This window comes from Hemibagrus wyckioides, linkage group LG04, assembly GCF_019097595.1.
Source record: "Hemibagrus wyckioides isolate EC202008001 linkage group LG04, SWU_Hwy_1.0, whole genome shotgun sequence".
Classification (NCBI taxonomy): domain Eukaryota; kingdom Metazoa; phylum Chordata; class Actinopteri; order Siluriformes; family Bagridae; genus Hemibagrus; species Hemibagrus wyckioides.
In genome coordinates this window covers 16,987,191-17,001,891 of record NC_080713.1, presented here as the reverse complement: position 1 = coordinate 17,001,891, position 14,701 = coordinate 16,987,191, and the positions used below count along the sequence as shown (strand labels likewise).

The 14,701-nt window shown below is 40.6% G+C and overlaps 1 protein-coding gene across 1 annotated transcript in view; it reads right to left on the bottom strand.

Annotated features, from left to right (window-relative positions):
- Positions 1-170: 170 nt before the first annotated feature.
- Positions 171-14,701, bottom strand: part of igf1ra (insulin-like growth factor 1a receptor) — a 92,757-nt gene continuing 78,226 nt past the window's right edge. Inside the window, exons 11-21 of the mRNA XM_058387171.1 lie at positions 13,880-14,154; positions 13,397-13,539; positions 13,149-13,314; positions 12,852-12,954; positions 12,691-12,761; positions 11,954-12,183; positions 11,680-11,787; positions 10,570-10,732; positions 10,270-10,399; positions 8,817-8,951; positions 171-5,336 (exon numbers count right to left, since the gene is read on the bottom strand). Of these exons, the coding sequence (XP_058243154.1) occupies positions 4,910-5,336; positions 8,817-8,951; positions 10,270-10,399; positions 10,570-10,732; positions 11,680-11,787; positions 11,954-12,183; positions 12,691-12,761; positions 12,852-12,954; positions 13,149-13,314; positions 13,397-13,539; positions 13,880-14,154 (1,951 nt within the window). The 3' untranslated portion in view covers positions 171-4,909. The remainder of the gene's footprint in view (positions 5,337-8,816; positions 8,952-10,269; positions 10,400-10,569; positions 10,733-11,679; positions 11,788-11,953; positions 12,184-12,690; positions 12,762-12,851; positions 12,955-13,148; positions 13,315-13,396; positions 13,540-13,879; positions 14,155-14,701) is intronic.

Below are 14,701 nucleotides of genomic sequence, written 5' to 3'. Positions count from 1 at the left end.
TGCATCTTCTCAAAACCTGAGGTTTTGTATTCTGAGGAAATACAACAAAAATGAATGATACTTGGAAAAAAATAAAAACAAAACAAACTAAACTCTTTCAGTCAATCGATCTTCGGGTTTGCAAAGAACGGCAATTGCAAGAAGCGCTATATCTACTGTAAACGTTTCTCTTTAAAAAAAATTCTAGTCATGTTAAATCTCTCTCATGACTACCCGTAATCTACTGGACATAACTGTCCTATTTGTGTCTGTGTTTCTGTGGTAGATTTGTAACCTACAGTTAACTAGGGACCTTGGCAGCTTTCAACAAAAACTGACATTCACTTTGGAACAAGCCAACCCTTTTGTCCATTTCATTACAGAAAAAAAAAAACCAAACAAATAAATATCACTGATCTATAGTCATTTTTTTTCTCAATATAAAGACATCAAAATCTACATCACTACATCTACATGTGATACACTCCCATCCATATACATATGCAACAACACAAGTACAAGGCCTTTCAAAGAATGGTGATTTGGATTACTTGTCCCACGCAGAACGCCATTGAATTTTTTTCCCCCACACCATATTTTTCCAGCAATCTGATCTCCCAACCAGGTCTCCCCATCACTGGCCACATTTTTAGCCCTGAAATTCCTCTTACAAAAAAACTACAACAAACAAAGACTAAAAGAACATTAAGTGCTACGAAGCGGTACTTTCAGGGTTGGTGAGAAACAATGGAGCGCAAAATGTTTTTTTTTTTCTCGTGTGCTTCAAAGTCCATTGCTAAGTGTGAAACATACTTTGAAGGTGTAACGCCTTATTCGCTTTAGTAAATGTGTGTTTAGAAAACCGTTCTGCTGAGACCGAGCACCTGTCCAAAGCTCCGGGTAGCCAGTTGAAAAGAAGAGGCCTTAAAAACAGACAGAGGAGCAGCATATTGGGAGCAGCATTAGAGGAGAGAGACACAATAACTCGGTCTTTCTTTATCTCTAGAAAAGGAGATGAGATAGATGACTATGGGAAATTTCTGGAGGAAACAACAGAAAGAAAGAAAGTTTTAAACCAAATCAGCACAGCATGCAGGAACACTGAGTCTTTAGAAGGCCAAATACTTAAATTTCCCAAAAGCACATGCTATGGTGCTTATTTTACATTTTTGAAAATATTGAGTCAAGATTGAGTTTCTTATGAGCAGAAAGTATATGTACATCTTCGTGTCTCTCACAGGGGGAAGGGTTATAGTGTACTCATTATATACTGAGATGATAATGCTAAACAGGTTTTTTCTCCATGTAAACTGGCTATTTAAATATTTGGCTGGTCTGTGGGTGTTAAGTGTTAGGTAGAAAAATGAAGGAATGATGCAGTGGTACTTTTACAGCTGAAAGTGAGGCAGGTCTGCTCAGTGCTAATACAGCCACTCTGAAAATTGGGTTTAAAAAAATGTTTTTAATGAGGAAAGCAGACTAAAAATCACATCAGTATGTCTGCCGCAGGATGTTAGAGTTAAAGTAGAGACGAACAGCATTACAGTATCTGCTCTCTGTCAGTGCCAAAGCTTGGACAGTTAAACAGTATGAGATGATATTTATAGCACAAGAGCCACAAATTATGACTGTTTCATGCCTGGACAGGAAATATAAGATTGGTAAATAAATAAAATGAATGCAAAATAGTGGTTTTGCTGGCTTAAGATTTTATCTTAAGATTATAATAATATAGCATAGTATATTTTATATACTAATATAAAGTATAGTATAATTTTTTTATCCCTTAATTGTACTTGCTTTGGAAATGCAACAGTTTGTCTTTAGGCAGAAAATCAATCACAGCAGTATTTGAATAAAACCATGAACGGCAAACCCTCAAAGCCAGCTGCATGATCGGAGGATTCCTGGTTGCGGAAATCACGTTACCTAAAGGAGAGAGGACGGCTAAAGCTTATGCGGCTCTGTCCAAGATATTATATGCCCTGTCCTATTTATACTTCTGATATAAACACACGAGCCACCTATACTGACATGGAATAACCTTTTGATTACAAAGAATTTTGGAAGTATACAAAGGCATTGATTTGTCCAAGCCCAGAATTGTAAATATCAGTTAGAGACCTACATTCCTCTGTAATATATTACTCTTATGTGTGTGTTTTTTTTTATTTTTTTTACTAGAAATGATAATAAGTGAATGAGCTTTGGCATCTATGATGTCGGATGCAATTTGGACTGGTTGCCATCGGCTCGCAGTAAGCTGCACAGCCCTCCTCTCTCCAGTCCTCTGAGAGCATGTGATTTGTGATGCTGATGAGGTTTTTCGTCCAGAGACTGTAGTTTGTCTCTTACAGACATATGAGAAAATAGTGAGATCTTTCTTTTTTATGAATATACATATATAATAAAGTAAAAAAAAAGAGTGAGGTAGATAAATGCTTGAAAGAAATGGAAAAAAAGTCCCCCAGTCATGACATCATGGAAAATACAAATAAAAACTCATACACATTGGGCCATTTATACAGTGATTTAAACTTATATATCTCTCTCTCACACACACACTCTCACACACAAAAATAGAATAAATAACCCTACAGAAGAGGAGAACAGCCTTCTATCAAGGGACAAATTACACATGGGCGACACTTCTCAAAATACAAAGAGAAATCCTTCAAAAAAGAATAAAAACCAAAAAGCGAACCTATTCACTCTCATTGAAATGACAAGACCACTGAGCTGGAGATCAAGCCAACCCTGTCTGTATTTGGTTTCCAGATGTTTCATCAGAGAAGCCTGCAACCGTTGAGAGCGTGTGACTACGCTGAGCCGTGTTAAAGAATGCAGCCGATAGCAGCGTGGTGCTTTAGAGCGCAGGCGAGCAGTTGGGGTTTGTAAGGCAACCTAAGATGACCCAAGTAGCCCTGTCAGATGCTAAGCAATTATACAGATGGGGTGATAGTGATATATTAAAAAAATACACGCAAAAAAGTAAGATGAGTCTTGAATTAAGAATGAGGCACTGGGGGAGGCAGAAAAATCACTGTACAACACTCATGGGAGGCAGAGCAGCAAGAAAGAGCGCCGGTACACCAAAGACAAAGCAACAGATTAGAAGGAGGAGCTGGGACAAGGATGCGTGGAGAGAGCAAAATCTTAACTCTGACCTGAGATTCAGTTGCACCTAGGGGGCAGAACTTGGTGCAGTGCTAGAAAACTGATACAAGGGTGCCAAAACTACTCACACAGATCAAGGGCATTTTTAAAAACCTACACAAACACAGTAATAATAATAATAATAATAATAATAATAATAATACATTAAAAACAGAAGGCAATGGATTGTATGTGGCAATCTAGACAACCTTTCAGCGGAAGGGGAAAAATCTGTTTATTAAATATATTTTTTTTTCTTCCTTTTTTTTGTTCTTTTTTTTCATTTTTCTTTCATTTTTGCTAGAAGAGTATAAAGCATAAGAAAATGGACTGTAGTGGAGATCATAAAATATTAAACCTGAAGGATTTCTTTATATATATATTTATATATTTATATATATAACATCCTTGAAGAAAAAAAAGGATAAAATAGCAGCTTCTTTCTGTACAGACAAAGAACATCAGAGCCGTAAAAAAGTTATCAAAAGTGACAAACCAATGATGTGTGTAAATGATCTGGTGGTCTAACATTACAACTGTAAGACCTTCATAGAATTGGCGGATTTGTATAGAGACAAAGAACTAGTTGAACAAAATACCTGCTGTGTACAATGCCTCAAAAGTCTTTGCAAACAAGTGTCAAGACTGCTGATCCTCTTAGCCCAAACTGTTTGCTTCATGTTTGAGACAATCTTGTATGCCTCTTATCTGGCTCAGCACTTGGAGCATGTACTTTGTCGTCGTTTGCTGTCAGACTGTTTTTATGTCATTTGAAACAACACATCGCGGCTGTGCATCTCTCGGATGCTGGAGTGGACATGGTCATGTCACAGTTGGATAATCAGAGCTATGCCAGAGGGGAGAGCAGACCAACTGCTTTACCAAGAAAAAAAAAAAAGCATGAGGCCAGTGTAGGAGCTGTAGTTTCTTGACTGCAATACTTTCTTGTCCAACCAAAATTTAGGAAGTAAAGAGGGAAAACATAAACATGCTGATTAATAAATATGAAAAAGAAAGTGTTGATTTGGCAAAAAAAAAAAAATTTTGGCAGTTTCAAAAAGCCCCATCGTTGGGGCTGGAGCGAAGGACCACGTGACCAAACAGGCAACAGTTCTAACATGAGAACGAGTGTCCTTGCAGAGATGCCCACTACTCTACCTTGAAAGAGAAATGTGACGATAAAGAGAGCAGGTGAGGGAGAGATATGCAGCATGGCAGAGAGGAATATGTGCGTTTTCATACTGCAAAAACCCACATAACCGTCTAACCAGGCTCACACACAAACACACACAAGCCCTTTAAAAAGTGCTCAGAAAGTTGGGCTTGTTGGGTGATACACAAAAAAAATCTTTTTATATACAATTCTCTGGCTGAGAATATGCTTATACCTCTTTAAACTTCCTCTAGGAAATTAAAAAGCAACAAAATATGATACAAAAGAATTTTCTGCTGCAGCTCCCCAGTGTGATGGTTACGCGAGTCATTTTAAATATTGCCAGAGCATGACGCAGCCTTTCTGTGTGCCACACATAAATCTTGCACTGGGATAAAAAAACAAACAAACAAACAAAAAAAAACAAACAAAAACAAAAAATAATTATAACCATCATAAAAATAAGTAAGCACTGTACTGAATTACAGTAGGACATTGTCTATCTGGGTATCGACTCCATCTTTGCTCCTTGAGTTTGTCTCTTTGACTAAGAAAAAAAAAGTACGTGACCACAAACATAGGTGAGGGAAATTATGGGATACCGTGTACACGAAGGGCAATTCAGCAGGCCGACGACTGTGGAAGCGGAAGCGCTCGCTCATTTTTGCGGCCGCCGTTCATGTGTGCGTACGGCTGTGTGTTGTCGAAGTGTGAGTCCAAGGCTGGGGATGCTGTAGAGGAAGAGGGTGAGGTGGAGGGCGTAGGGACTGAGGTGCAGGTCATAGGGGCAGAGGGCAAAGCAGCAGTCTCTGTAAGCCCCTGAGAGGAGGGTGGAGTCAGGGTGGAGGCAGGATCCAGTGGGATGTTCTCCATGTTCTCTACCTCCACGTCGAGCTCCTCGGTGTCAGGTGGCTTGTTCTCGTCACTGTAGAAGAAGCTGACGTCGCGGAAGGACGGCTCCAGCTCCTCCTTGATGCTGCTGATGATCTCCAGGAAGGAGGGCCGCATCTTAGGGTTGTACTGCCAGCACATGCGCATCAGCTCGAACCTGTCAAAAACACACACCAAAAACACTGAATAGATTCTGCACAGTGGAGTCATCAGCCAAGTGTACAAATATTATAATGTAATCTTTATATAGAACATGACTTTTAACCTGTTTACTAGGAAGTAGTGGATATCTAACTTTTTTCTCATCACTTGGCCACACAGTATGTATAAATTCAGGAAGACTTGGCCTTCTTTAAGGTATGTGAAACCAGCCATTACATCCTTTATAACTAGGCTTGCATGTAATTAGAATCTGCCCTATTTTATTTATATTAGTTAAATGACTCGCCCCCTTTGAGCTCAGATATCAAAAATATAAACAGTATTATTAATCACTGTAATATAACGATGAATCTAGAAAGAACTAGATGATCCATCTGTTTCAGTTTGCAATTATCCTACACTGGGTCACACGGAGGCTGGAGCCTGTCCAGGGACCTTGGGGCACATGGCAGGGGGACACCCTGCACAGAACACCTTGCAAATCCACTACAGGGCACCATCACATACTCACTCACACAACTACTGTCACATTACAGAAAATTTCGAGATGCCACTCGGCTTACAACACACGCCTTTGACCTGAGGGAGGAAACCAGAGAACCTGGAGAAGCACAGGAAGAATACACAGGGCAGATAAAGGAATCAAACCCCAACCCTGGAGGTGGGAGGTCAAACATGGTAACCACTAAACCGTGGTTAATGTCCCCAAGAACTAGAAGTTAAGAAACAAAGCCAAACATGCAAAGCTTCGCATTTAATAGTACTGTTCATTTATTTTCAAAGATTATAGTAAAATGGGCCATTTTCTTAAGAGTTAAATAAGTGCTGTTTGATCAACAGGTGGCACCAGACCTCCGTAAAACTGAGTTCCTCCAGACTGTTTTGAGGACACACATAGTAAATGCTGCATGTGCTGTTATGACCCACACGCCCTCCCAACTGCTGAGTCCATACAGCCAATCATGATAAGCTGACGGCCTCATAAAAAAACAGGGTCATTACAGCTCGATGTGGTGCAGCAGCACTCACATCTTACACAAACAAGCTAAGAATATCTGTCCAGCCCACCGAAATAAATGCCTATGGCTCAGCTGTGGAGTAACAGGCCTCTATATCCTCAGTGAGACATATCAGGGCACGCGCCTCAAGTCAAGCAGCGCACCATAATGGGGGAGGCTGCTTTTTTAAGATCTCCATTGAGGGCTCCTGAAAAAAGTTAATTATACCATTGGTTTAAACTGGGCATAGCCGATTGATGACAGTAGTCACTGGAGCCAGGCTTGCACTCGTTTCTAGTCCTGTCTGCCCTTTTGCTTGGACACACATTTATCTACAGGAGTCAATGGGTTGATGTCAAATCAATCCAATAAATGGAGTAAGGAGACAGTAAACTCTCACTGCCATATTCACTCAACAGAAGTAACAGGCCGTTAGAGATTATATATATCATATAGTTCAAGTATAAATGAAATATTGAATTTGTTTTTAAAGCAATAGTAGCAATAAGAGTTATGTAATCTATATGGGAAGCCCCTATTTCAAATGGGACTAATGCAAAAAAGAAGGGACAATTGAAATCCTAGTATTATATGTTTAGATTTTTCTATTTCTATATCCTGATTTTTTTCTTTAGCTGCTATTTCTTTGCTGCTGTCTTTGAAACATCAGACAAACAGTATCCCAAGTTTAAGACTAAACAAGAAACCCTGGAGCTGTGAAGAGGCAATGCTACCCTCTGCATCACCATGCCACCATACAACATATCAGCTGTACTGAAATAAAAACAGGTAAACAGGAAATGAACTGCTGCTAAGCAATGCTTTAGAGACCAGGCCCAGTCTGAACATAACATCTGAAAACAACGTATCAACACAACATTTGAACAGAACAGAACTGTGAGCTATGAGGATACTTAAAAGTATTTTAGTAAGAACTAAAAGAACTCTGGCAATATAGTGCTTCATTGTGGTGTTAATGCATGTTCAGTTCTTTCTGCACACATGCTAATAGAAACAGGCCTCCATGGATGGATTGCCATGGAAACCAAAGGTTTGCATCTGAAAAACAGCAGCCATGCTCTGTAAGTGAAGCCAGCATTAGAGAGAACAAGGAGAAAAGAGAGCATGTGAACGAAGAGAAAGACCACATGCCGAGTTACTGACATCAGCCTACAAAAGGGGAAATGCGCAATGACACACACACACACACACATACAAACACACACACAAACACACACACACACAGGGGTAGATGGGGCTAATTGTCTGGATATGTGAAGCCCATCTGGAGTGGGCAGGTCATCCTAATCTGGCTGGTGAAATAGCTGGCATTCTCACCCATGAGGCATGGCATCCCTTCTATGGGCTTCATCTTACTCTGCACATGGAGCTTCCCGACACTCTGAACTCAAGCAGCTCCTTTTAAGCAGTGACGTGAATCCTCAAATTTTCCCATACATACACACTTGCTGACGTAACAGCTGCATTCTCGTGACTGCGTCCATAAACAGATCATGAGCACATACCAGAGCTGAGTTAATAGCTTTAGATTCTGGTTAGGTTTCCTCCTAAAATGCTAATATGGTCAATAAAGTCAGAAAAGATTGACTATTGTTTGCTGTTAGACAGTGTTGCACCCACATGCATAACTGTGGCTGAATTTACATTTATGGCATTTGGCAGACACCCTTATCCATCTCCTTTTTTGTACAACTGAGCATTTGAGGGATAAGGGCCTTGCTCAGGGGCCAAGCAGCAGCAGCTTGGTGGACCTGGGATTTGAACTCACAACCTTCCACTAGTCTACCACCTTAACTACAGACTTACCAACTTCACCAGCTGCTAAACACAGAATACCAAGCACTAGTATATATTTTAAATGTATTAATTTCTTCCTGTACCACTGCAAAAAATTCAACTTCGTTTAACTGAATGTTTTAATTTAGAATTAAAATTTATATTTATCCCTAATAAGCAAGCCAAAGGCAACAGTGGCAAGGAAAATCTCCCTGAGATGATATGAGGAAGAAACCTTGAGAGGTCACCAGACCCATAAGGGAACACATCCTCATCTGGGTGGCAATCAGATTTATCTGATATTTTTCATTGAATCTGAATTATGTTATAAGATAAAGAGAAACTTGATGTCTTGCACTTTAGATGAAATCTTTTGTCATATGAAATCACTGGGCTCTTAACGTCTAACTGAGACCAATCTACTGATTCACTAACTATTCATTCATTCATGCCTTCACTGTCACTATGCACATCTGATATAAAAACCACATGATTAAACAAAACTGCATTGATGTTTGTCACAGATCATCATTTTTGCCTACACTGCACACACTTTGGGTGATTCAGAATCTGTTTAAACGTTAATTATTAGTTTATGGCTATCAACATGACAGTTTACAGAGGTTATGTTTTCTTCATGCTATGAGGTCAGTGCTTGATGGACTAAGAGCAAAACTCACAGCATATCTGGACAGTTGTCTGGTTTGTCCAGCAGGCCCCCCTCCATGACGAATCGCAGGACCTGCTCATTGGACATGCCCTGGTAAGGCTGCTCGGCAAGGGTGGCTATCTCCCACAACACCACACCAAATGACCTAAAGATAGCAAAAAGAGAGAGAGAGAGAGAGAGAGAGAAAGAGAGAGAGAGAGAGAGAGAAAGAGAACGCAATTAAATGTAGCACTCAGTCCCTCCAGCTTCTACAGTAAGTGCAGGGCTGGTAAATCTGTTCCTCTCTTACATAACCTGATTCACTTTGACGGCATGAAAACAAGGCCAGTGGAGTATAAGGCAGAACATAAATCGCATTTGTAAGAAAAAAAAACACTAAAATCATACGTTAGCCTTCAAGGAAAAAGTTTAGCAGGACACTGGGTTGGCCCTCTGAGCCCTTTCTGATCCTATACCTGGAAAAAAAGAGGTTTCTCATACACAGTTCTATATAAACATGACTCCCTCTGTAGCACCCATTTACCATAATGGCTACTATTTTTATTTCTGTGCTGCATTTTTTTTGGCCATGTGCTCTTCGAAAACGCAAATAAGTCTATATGTTCCCAAGCAGCAGGAAAGACAGAGCAGCAGCAGGGAAGAACAAGCACATGTACACAAATAGCTCTCTCACAGTTCTCCCTATTGCTAGTCATTATTCATTAACTCTCCATGGACACATTTTCCGCACTGGCCCAGGATCTGAGGCACAGCTCCAGTGCTCTTAAAGTGGGCCTGTTGTAACAGTGACTTGTATCTAATTGGCTGCAACGGACGTGTGTTGAAAAGCAAAACCACAGCAAAGCAAGGACGGTTTTAGGGAGGAAGGGAAAAAGGCAAAGAACAAATGAAGACACCTAAGGGTGAGGTTTATGTGAGCATTTCTCCGGAAGACTTCAAAAGCGGCCCATCCGGTACAAAGTCAGGGCAGTGGGTTCGGTGCTTTCAACCGTGAGCCCATCATTAGCGCACATCTGGAGGATGTTAAGAGTGCAGTACGGCACCAAGCTGGTGCAGTACACACAACTGGGAAACTCTCTATTTGGTTCTCTATTTGGCTACATTAATGCTGAGTTAACACAATCAAGTTATGTGACACAAATAAAATATCTTGGGCAAGTTTTTTAGAGGCTGGATTTGGACTAATGGTTGGTGAGGTAGGTATTTTTTTTAGAAATAAAACAATTACATAAAAATATTAGAACCTTAAAGATCCAGGCAGTTATGGAAATGGGAGCTGCTGAGGAATATGTGTGTACTTATTTCTACTGCAAAATATATGTGTGAAGAGCGATGTGTCATTTAGACCCTTCTACTGGCACGTCCACAAAGTTGCACAAACACATACACACACATGTAAACTGATGCCAGAAGCAGCGAGCACTGTGTGTGTGTATGCACAAAAGTAGACACACTGCTCATACCAGACATCAGAGTTTGTGGTGAAGACGCCATCTTTCAAAGACTCGGGGGACATCCAGCGGACCGGCAGGAGTCCTTTGCCTCCTTTCCGATAGTAATCCGTCTCATAAATGTCCCGTGTCATGCCAAAATCTAAATAAAAGAAGAAAACACGGATGTGATGAATGAGAGGCTATGATATAGTGGTTCAGATCTTTTCAGCACCGTTGCATCAAAGTCCAAGTAAGATTTATGAGGCTCTTCCTGAATGCCCTCAATTTTTGCTGCTGAATGGTTCTGGAGTGTGTGTAAGCATTAATCACCTCCAATTTTGACAGTGAAGTCTTCGGCCACCATGCAGTTCCTGGCAGCCAGGTCTCGGTGGACGAACTTGTTTGCATTGAGGTATGCCATGCCGTCAGAAATTTCGCCGGCCATCTGAATCATCTTCTTCAGCGGCGGGAGAGCCTGACTGCATGAACCCTGCTGCACAGCCAGAGGAAAGAACACAAAACACATATAAACATAGTGTTAAAAAGATAACTTCCTTTTCTTTCTCTTTTTCATTGTTACTCCCCTGGATGCCTTTGTTTCTGCACCACAGAGGAAGATACCATAAAGTAAAAAAAACAACAAAAAACTTAGGAGACATGGAGACAAAATGGATCTTTGAGTCTTGGCCAAACATATCTGACACATTGTAAAAGGATTCAGACTAACACTCCTTGCAGCAATAGGCACAAGAATGGTCTGGGCAGGAAATTATATATGTACTGTATATGAACAAAGAACAATTTTGTGGTAAATACAGTAGTACAGTACATTGTACTGAGAGTCTGTTTGTTTCACTGAGAAAAATGATTTGATATACACTATATGGCCAAAAGTTTGTGGACAAGTGACCAATCACACCTACATGTGCTTTTTGGACATTCCATTCCAGATTTAGTTGCCCAGTTGTTAGTTGTTATAATAATTTCCACTCTTCACAGAAGGCTTTCCAGCTTTCTCCAGGTTCTGGAGAGCGTCTGTGTGAATCTGCGTTCACTTAGCCGCATGAGCATTAATAAGGTCAGGTACTGATGTTGGGTGAGGACGCCTGGAGTGCAGTGTTCCAGTTCATCCCAAAGGTGTCAGTACAGTTGAAGTCAGGATTTAGGACTTTGACAAACCATGTGTTTAAGAGACTTGTTTTGTGCACAGGGGCATTGTCAATGCTGGAACAGGGTTGGGCCTCTTAGTTTGAGTGAAGGAAATACAAATATACAGCATACAAACATATTCTATGTAAAAACGTGCTTTAAACTTTATGGCAACAGTTCGGGGAAGTCTCACATATATTCAGGTGTCCTCATACTTTTGGCCATACAGTGTATCTAGACATACAACTAACGAGTACAATAAGAATAAAGAGTAGCACTTGGATCCAATACCTGTTTTGAGCGCAGGGAGCGCAGATAACTCTTCAGATCACCTCGGGTCATGAGCTCCATGATCACAAGAGTGGGCTGGCCTTGTGAAACTACTCCCAGCAACCGTACCTTAAACAATCATAAAACATGATCATCACACATACACACAAAGACACACACACACAAGTTGTCACTCTTTTTCCCCTTATCTGGTGTGTTAAGTTCACTCCTCTGGTATAGAGAAACTGCTATTCTATCCACTACAGTCAAGATACGTCTTGGGACGGCTTCTTACCACATGATGACAGTTGAATTCCTTCATGACAGAAGCTTCATTGAGGAATTCGATGCGTTCGCGCATGCTTGCTGATTCATTAACTGTCTTGATAGCCACCCTGGTCTCAGGTTCATCCTTGACCACACCCTTGGCAATGCCCTCATACACCATGCCAAAAGAACCCTGGCCCAGCTCCCGACACAGAGTGATCTTCTCACGAGCCACTTCCCACTCATCTGGCACATACACTAGGCACAGAAGAAGAAAGTTGGTTTAAAACAACTGTACATTCTCCCACACCCTGCTGTACTACACTGGATTAAATGGAAGGGAATTTTCTTGTCTTTTTGCCTTGTCTGTGTTGGAGTGAAAGGGTTCAATTTGTAGTTTTAATTTGTTTTCACACTTCAAATAATTTAAACAGAAATAAAAACATGTGGCATGTGGGAATGGTCAGGAAAACTTCAATATGGAAAATGTAAGCATGTCAAGAAATTACAAATCGATTAAGCACAGAAAAATCGATGCTCTACATAAAAAATATATAACAAATTAATAATTACTCTATTTTACCTAAACACATAATGGGTAAACCTGACAATTGAACTGGATTGTATACTGCAGAGAATCTGAGATAGTATCTGAGTATTTGAGATTTTAAACTGGCATTCTTATGTAAATAAGAAAATCTAAATGTCTGGAAATGCATTACACAATCAGCTAATATCAATGATTGCAGTTAAAGCAGTACTTACTCTCTGCTGCACTGAAGTACTCTGGGTTCACAGAGGCATAGAGAACTCCATTCCCCAATCTGTCACTGTTCCTGTGAAAGGATGTAACAGGAGATCCACATTAAATCAACATTACATTGACATCATCGCAGCGTTCCAGGTTCTAATAATAAATGCCTCACCTCTTTTTTCTGACAAAGATGATGGTGAAGATGAGAAATAACACTAGGATCAGCAGTACGATAGGGAGTGTAATGGCAAGGTAGAACATACTGTCATAGGCTTCTGTGAAAATAAATAACACAATGATTACCACCTCTGCACAAGATGAGACTGAATATACTGATAAATGTCCTAAAAATAGACATATCAATTTATACCAATACCTAGATTACCAATACTAATATTTTCCAAAAAGCTACAGTATACCAAAATTAAGCATGAAATCTATAATGTAAGCTAAACAGAGACTGCCTTACGCTTGGACTGAGGGACGTAGAAGGACACTGAATCAGTCCAGGATCCATTTCCTGCTAGCGAGGTGGCCCTCACACGGACTGAGTAGTTGCCAAACCCCAGGTTGGTTAGCCTTGTTCCTTTAAGCTCCCGGTACTGTTGTCGTGACACACACTCATGTTTCTCAGGCTGAAAACACACACACACACACTTACTTTCAGTCTGTGCTCATATTCTGAGTGGTATTTAGGTGTTTTATGCCTCTCCTCACCTCTGACCCCAGGCGGAACTTGAGTTCATACATGAGGATGAGACCACTGGGTTGTGGAGGCTCAGGCCACCTTAACAGAACTGTCCCCTCTGCCTTCTCATCCATCTCATGGGTTACTGGACCGGGAATGTTGTCAGCTTTTTCTGGATGAGCAAATACTGCTGATCAATAGAAGCCGTCTCACATAGACAAGAGGTAATGAACATTGATCCAAACCCTGAGATACTAATTCTGAGCTACACAACGTAGTCCATGACTCCTAGCCAAACTAGAATAGACTGTCAATGATGCTTTATTAATGATGAGCATAATAATGACTAATCAACAATACTGACTGCCTGGTATATTAGCTTTGGAATAACAAAACATGATCAGTGGTTTTGAACTTCAAGGCTGCCTTGAAGCTCTTGGCCAATATGTTCAGTCAAAGTGAATTCCTCACACTGTGACCTGGAATGATGCAAACAGACTGAATATCCCCACCTGCAGGTTTGGTCCTGGAAAAGACGAAGGCAGCGGCACTACATCGCTGGACCTCGTGATTACACGCATGGATGTCTATACGGTAGACAGTGAATGGTTGCAGGTTGAAGATCTCCATGAACTCCGTCTGAGACGTGGTTTCTGAGAATGGATACACTCTCTCTACAAGCTCGGGTTCAGTCATGTTGCCTTCTGTTGCAGTTATATTCTGGCCCAAGCTTCTTGTATCATTAGCAACTCCGAATAGCTCCCGGCGACGTCGACTGTTGTGAGGTCTGAGTGAGAGAAGAGAAGAGAAGAGAAGAGAAGAGAAGAGAAGAGAAGAGAAGAGAAGAGAAGAGAAGAGAAGAGAAGAGAAGAGAAGAAGAAACAATAAAACAATTCGGCCAGTGCACTCATTACCAAAGCACACAAGCAAATACTATTCAAAAAGCACAACCTCCACCACTTAATCACATTGATAACACAACCCTTTGTGATACACGCTGTGTGAGTCTATGTATTTTTCACTGAAGCAAATCTATGCAATGCTCTGATGCTGAAACAACTGGAATCCTGAAACCATGAATATTCTCCATCAAACCCCAAATACCCAGCTTTATCTTCCGCCTATAGACAACATGTCCACTGCTAGATCCAAATATTATGGATTTAAAACATCTAAGTGTTTGAATAATAGGCTTGTTTGAAGTCAGAATGTGGTTTATGAATTATGTACATCTGATGGGTACAAAACGAAAAAGAGCATAACTAGCATTTGCACCTATAAAACAAGCATATGCAATATACCACGAAGCCACAGCTTGAAATGAAATGACCATA